The following is a 6,526-nucleotide window of genomic DNA, read 5'->3' on the forward strand; positions in this document are numbered from 1 at the left end:
ATTTAGTATATTAAATACCAGTTAGTAGAAACTGGTTCTTTTACTATATACTTGTCAGTCAGTAGAAACTGATGAGAGACTGTCAAACCCAACAGTTTCACCTGCGCTAGGTGGCCCTGCCTTGACAGGGGGGTTGGATATATGATCTCCAGAGGTTCCTTCCAACCCTAATAATTCTGTGATTCTGTGAAACTATTCTTTTTTTTTAGCTTCACTTTCTCTTTCCATCTGTTCTGGCACCTGTTTCTCAGCGACAGGGAATTTTATGAGAACTCCATGCAGTTATTGCAGGTTTGACTGAGCCTGTTTCTCCCACAGTGTAGTTGCTCAGTGGATTCCCCTTTTTTGCTCTCAGTGGATTCTTTTTCCCCCTCTCTTTAAAAAAATAGTCTTAGGAGTGCAGTCAGCCAGTAGGTTAGGAAGAATAGACTCTTCAGACTGGTGCTTCACTTTTCATAGTGAATAGCATCTTGCATGTTGCACTAAATTGTTAAGAGACTCAAGACCCATTATGAAAGCATCAGCTAAACTCAGCCAGGTTTCTCCACTCTGTGCTATTTTCTCCAAGAGGAAAAATTTTTGCTGTGTGAAGACATTTGAAGTGGAATGAAAGCTCCGACTGCTGCCTGTAACTCTAGTTAACACTAGTCTAAATTTGCAGAAACATGTCAAGATATGTTTAACTGTCTGCACTATGTAAGCCATGTGGGACGTTTGTTTCTTACAGCACAGGTGTTGTGCTTTGCTGCAGGTTGGACTTGAAAAAGAATTAACGACAGTTTTTAGTCACCTCCTGAAGATAAAAGGCCATAGTGCCGAATGCATTGCCCAGTGGCGTCCTGTGCCCTTCTATTGCAGCAAATATGATAAGGGGACAACCTTTTCAATTTCACCATCGCTGTGTCTGAAATCAGCAAAGTAATGCTGTGCCAGGTGACTGACTCCATAGTTATGTACAAACTATCTTCCTGGATTGTGCTGTGTCAGTCTGAGAACATTGCTGATGCAGTTGTTCAATGGGGAGAGATCTGCGGTGGTAGGCTGGCAGCATTATCTTTTAAGATATTCCTAACATGTTTTCCAAGCATACATTCTGAATGAATAAATAAATATATATGTATGCATGCATATTCAGAAGATATGAAATACATATCTTTACCAAACACAATCTCAGCAGTGATTGTCATGTTCATTAGATGCTCTTGTTGAACACTGATTTGTCTCTATGAATTAAATGGGACTTAGGCATGATTGCATTGGGATTCAGGTTGTTAGCTTCTGAGATAAGGTACACTTGCATTAAGGGATCTGTGAATTCTTACTAGCTCACTGTCTTATCCAGATTCTCAAAGGTGCTAAAATATCAGCGGTGACTGGATGCCTAGGACCGTTGAGTCTGCACTGTAGGGTCTCGGTTAAACTTTAGTATGTGACTGTTATATCTTGCACAAAATTCCCTTAGTTATAACTTTTATGTGCTTTGTGAAACGTGTAATTAGAACTGTACTGAGAACTGCTAACAGAGTTTGAGTAGTGGCACAGTTGAAGATCAGGATCTTTGTTAGGGAAGGATGAGTCTTAATGGAGGAGGTGAACGAACCCATATGCAGTGGGCTGTATGATGGGGATGGGCTTGCATGCATAATGGGAATGGCTTCATGGTAAAGCTCTGTCTCATAGCATTTATGGTAACCATTCTACTTTGCTGAGAGAAAAGTGAAAAGATAAATTTGTGATCCCTAATGATTAAAACTACCTGTTGAGGATAAAATAAGGGGTGATAAATTATATGTATCAGGGTCAATAAATTAAGGGTATTGATAAGAGAGTGCAATTTTACTATTACAGTGTATGTTATAAATATATGGATACTATATAATGTTAATTGCATAGTTTATATTGATCTAGAGGGGGTGGCAAAAGATTTGAAAAACATTGAGACTAATTAACCTATTAAACTTCTGAATTAACGAGTTTTCTTTTGGGACATAAATTGGTTTGCCTTTCAGGTTGAATAATGGAAGCATGGCTCTTATTGTTGTGCAAAATGCTTCTCGAACAGAGTTTATAAAACATCTCAAAAGATACGCCAGCGTAAAAAATCAGGTACTGTAGATTTCTTTCTGGGGATTATAAAAAGAACAGTTAATCGTGACGATAGACATGCTGCAAGAGTTAATGTAAGCATCCTCATAAGGAGACTTAGCTTCCTGTCAGAATACATTAGCCCCCTTTTTATCTGTGTGGGGTTTTTGTTGGGTTTTTTTCTTTTTAAATCACTGGACTAATACCGATTAGCCTATTTCAGCCCATCTGTTGTGGTTTAAATTGCATTTATGTTGTACCATAGTTTTATGGGTGTAAAGCCTTTTCACCAGAATAAAGGAAATGTATGCTGTATTTAAGTTTTGTATAGTACAGAGATCAAGGATGCAGAGTAGGGGAGGCATCATGCAACTCTGTCAGAAACAGATAAAGGTCATAATTTCAGTAGATCGCTGCATGCTATGCTGGTAGCAGTGGATTAAGACCATTTTTAGCAGTAAGCATTCCATTCAGTTATGAATGTTGGCATAAACTGCATTTCAATATTGTGATCATTATCCTGTCTATGAAGAGAAAAAGGAAGCATCCACAGTATCTTATTGCTGTCCTTAAGACCTGGTGTACAGTCTTAGCACACTGGTACTTGTTCAGATGTTTCAGGATTATTCCCTTTTACAAGCTGGAGTTAAGTGTTTCCATACACTTGAGAGACAAAAAAAACTAAGGTTTATGTTTGAATTCACCAAAAGACACAGAGTTTGGGGGAGAAGTGGATGGCAATTTTGTGTGACAGCACTAATAGCTGCATTTAGGAAACAGTTTATGCTTTCTGGTTATGCTTTGGAGGAAGAATTTCCTTTTTTTCCTCTGCCTTTTGTAATTAGAAATGAGCTAAGGAGATGTGGACCCCCCCTTTAAACTGAAGATGACCATTTACTAGAATTCTAACTAGCCTTGTTTGAGACAGGAATATGGGTAATGAAGAATAGAACACAGGAAAAGATCCACTTCAGCTTTTCTTATCTTCTGAAGGTGTGTGCTATTTTACTATGTGCAAAATGTACCACCTCATCTACAGATTGAGAAAGTCTGATATAGGAATGCAAATGGAACACTACCATTTTTTTTGAGGCATTATTTAGGATAAAAATAGCATATTAATCTATAAATGGTAGCTGGAATACATAATGCCTCATGTGGTCAAAGCTGGAGTTAAGCATTTCCATTTACTTAAGTCCAAAAGGAAGAAAAGGCAAGCTTTCTAATTTCAAGTAATCCAGTTTGTTGCTAAGATACCACCTGTATCTTTCATCTTCATTTAATATGTATCTGTGTTTGGTTTAGTTCAATTTTCCCTTTGTTGAGACCTACACAGTTCAAGAAGTAAAAGTAAAACCGCAGGTTAAAAGTGGGCTTGACGCCAAAGAAAATACGTATTTGAATGCTGCTTCTGCAGAAGGAAACTACCCTTGGAATATAGATGGGGACTTAATGAACGAGGCATCACAAATTCATGTTCGGTAAGGCTAAGTATTATGTTTATGGACTGTATATATGTAACAGATTAGTACTGCCATCTTGTATATAGATGTTTTACATTTGTATATAATAGGGACAACACCAAAATTAGTTGGTGTAAATTCTGTTGTGCGCTGCACAGTGTCCCTTTTGCCACTGTTTTGGCCTCTGCCCTGTTGTTTCATGCCTGTTTTTGGAAAGGTTTATTAGAAGCCACCTGTCCTCTCCTTTCTGGTGCTTTATTGGCTTCCAGCTCCACTTCTTTTCTGCCACTTACTTTATCCTTCTGTTTCTTAGAAAAGAACAGACGGATATAAAGGTCTGTGACTCTATCTTTGGGATAAGGATTCCTGCTTGGAAAGCAGCGTGTAAGGTTAATAAAAATGTATCATTGTTCAATTGTGGAAAACTTAGTGCTGCTTGAGAATAGTCTCCTCTCTATCTAGGATCTAAAAGACACTATGAATACATAGGGAACTAGGAGGATTATCAGTGGATTAAATGGGTGGTGGCTCATTCTGCTGCAATGCCCATAGGATTATTTGGAGGCACAGAGCTCAGAGTAACAGCCTGGTATGCAAAATAAAAGGCAGATCATGTTATAGAATATGTAATAAGTGCTTCTAAAGATGACCTTATGAGAACTGTCAAAATGCAGTTCACTTGATTTTATTCTATGCAGCAGATCCATACATATTTGTTCTCTGTACCCTTAGCCCCCAAAAGCAGCATTCCCATCCCAAGAATTAACAAAATTGATAATATTTGACTTCCTCACTTCACAGGCTGCATCCTCAACTTATTAATCTCTACGGAGTCAACACTGATGACCTGGAAAGTTCCCAAGCAACATGCAATTGCATATAGAAGGGACAGACTTCAAGTTTTGCATTAAAGCATCCTTTTCACACTTCTATACACAGCTTTACAAGGTCCCAGTCACTCACTGAATTTAGTTGTTGTAGCAGAAGCTTAACTGGGATGTTTGTAATATTTCTGGTTTTAAATTTTTATCAAGTTATGTATTTTTAACAGGTTGTTTTTATCTACAACAAAACTGTTTACCAAGAAAAAAATGAAAACTGGTTATATTGGTCTATTTTAAAATTCAGGGTTGAGAAGTGCCCAGTATATATTTTTTTCCTTTAAAATAATTTTAGATTTAGTAATAAATTTCATGTGAGATACTTTTAAGTCTGCTGCTGCTATCCATGTTGTCAGGTAACTCAATTCAAATAGAGCTGGGGAGTGGACGTATGGTACCAGTTCCTGCTGAAGAACAGTGTCAAAATATAGATTTGTTTCTATTTTTGAGTACTTCCATTTCTAGTTAAAATTTTTAACGTTGCCTTAATGTATTTGCTTTCAAATAGTTTCTAGTCAAACAGTAATACACAAGAATATGCTCGTATCTTACATAGCTTTTAACTTGTTGAAATATATTTTGAAGACTACTCATTGTACAAACTAAATATTTAAAAGTATTTTCTCTTCCCTAGAACCAAAATGATATTCAGCATAGGGTTGGGGTTTTTTGCTGCTGAGAATAAAGTTATGATAAATAACTTAAGAGTTGACTTAAATGTTTATAATTTCTGTATATGGCATAAATAATTTTTATGGGGGTTTGTAACTTATTAAATACTTAATACAATTATTTGAGATGCCAGTAACTTCAGATGATACTCTTTCTGGGAGCTGGATTTCTGTAATATGACAGAAAGTAGCATATGAATAAGTGTTTGTCTGCTGGACCAGTGGGATAACAAACATTTCCCTGCTCACTTGTCTACAAATTGTTCAGAAGCCAGATGACAATGGTATGAAAGCTGCACTGTCTTGGGCCAAGAATGAGTTGCTTTAAGTTCTTTTTCAGTCAGGAGCCAACTATAATGTGAAATCCAGTCCTTTAAGATTCTGCTTGTGAAAAATTCTTACCTCTGATAGATAACATAAGACAAAGTGATGCACCTAAAGTACTGCAGATGGTTTTGTGCCTGCCAAGAGCAAGCTGTTACTTGTTGGAAATCTCATGTTCTTTCTGTGGACAAACCTGGCCAATAGTAAGAGGCAAATTCATTAGACAATCAAACCCTTACTTCATAGGTAATTAATTATAGGATTCTTATACCTAGTTCTCCTCTTTGCATGGAAGTTAGCAGCTCCAGAGTAGGATCAAGACTCATGGCATCCTTTTGGGCTTGACCTGGCAGGTCCAGCATTGAGATCACATCTGGTTACAGGGCTTCATCACATCTGGCAATAAAACCTCCAAGGATGGAGATGATAACGACTCTGCTCCCCTGTTCTGATGCCTGTCTGTCCTTGGGAGGAAAGTGGTCTTCCCTCATGTCCAGTTGGAACCCCTCATTTCAGTTTACACCAGTTGTCTGAGTCGCAGTGAGTAGTTGCCAATTAAAATACTATAATTAATGCTAATACATTGAGTAATTTTAGCATTAAGGTAATTAAAACTAAACTTCACAAAGTTGCCCAAGAAAGATCCCAGCTACATGTAGTAATTTAACTGTTATTACATAACTGAAAATCAGTAAAATAACTGAAATTGCAGAAGAAACAGCATTCATGTGGTTGACTTGTTTGGGTTCTTTATAATAAACTGAAATTGAGTGGGGTTTTTTATAATCTTGCTACTATTAGAACATTGTACATTCATTTTTTTTTTTGTCAACCTGGTTTATAAAAGCTAACTGAAATTTGCTTCCTATCCTTAGAACAGGCAGCCAACATTTTATTATTAACATGTAAATCTGAATAGGAAGTATATAATTTCCAAGGCAACATTATCACATGTACTGGCATACCTTTGAAATAGTTCACACAAATAAAATGCTTTAGTTTCACTTCTTTGCTTTGTTTGCATTAAAAAGAATGTTAATGCTTCTTCCAGTACTTGAGGTATAGTTTTCACAATATGCTGTAATATCAAGCTAATTTCTGT

General features: G+C 36.9%; 1 protein-coding gene across 1 annotated transcript in view; it reads left to right on the plus strand.

Annotated features, from left to right (window-relative positions):
• The window catches only part of CERKL (ceramide kinase like), a 44,084-nt gene extending 39,410 nt beyond the window's left edge, over positions 1-4,674 (plus strand). Inside the window, exons 11-13 of the mRNA XM_061379167.1 lie at positions 2,010-2,106; positions 3,391-3,566; positions 4,350-4,674. Of these exons, the coding sequence (XP_061235151.1) occupies positions 2,010-2,106; positions 3,391-3,566; positions 4,350-4,431 (355 nt within the window). The 3' untranslated portion in view covers positions 4,432-4,674. The remainder of the gene's footprint in view (positions 1-2,009; positions 2,107-3,390; positions 3,567-4,349) is intronic.
• Positions 4,675-6,526: the final 1,852 nt, after the last annotated feature.

The sequence above is a fragment of the Neopsephotus bourkii genome, unplaced genomic scaffold, assembly GCF_033783945.1.
Source record: "Neopsephotus bourkii isolate Nb327-2 ecotype Australia unplaced genomic scaffold, CSIRO-AGI_Nbou_v1 NB_196, whole genome shotgun sequence".
NCBI lineage: Eukaryota > Metazoa > Chordata > Aves > Psittaciformes > Psittacidae > Neopsephotus > Neopsephotus bourkii.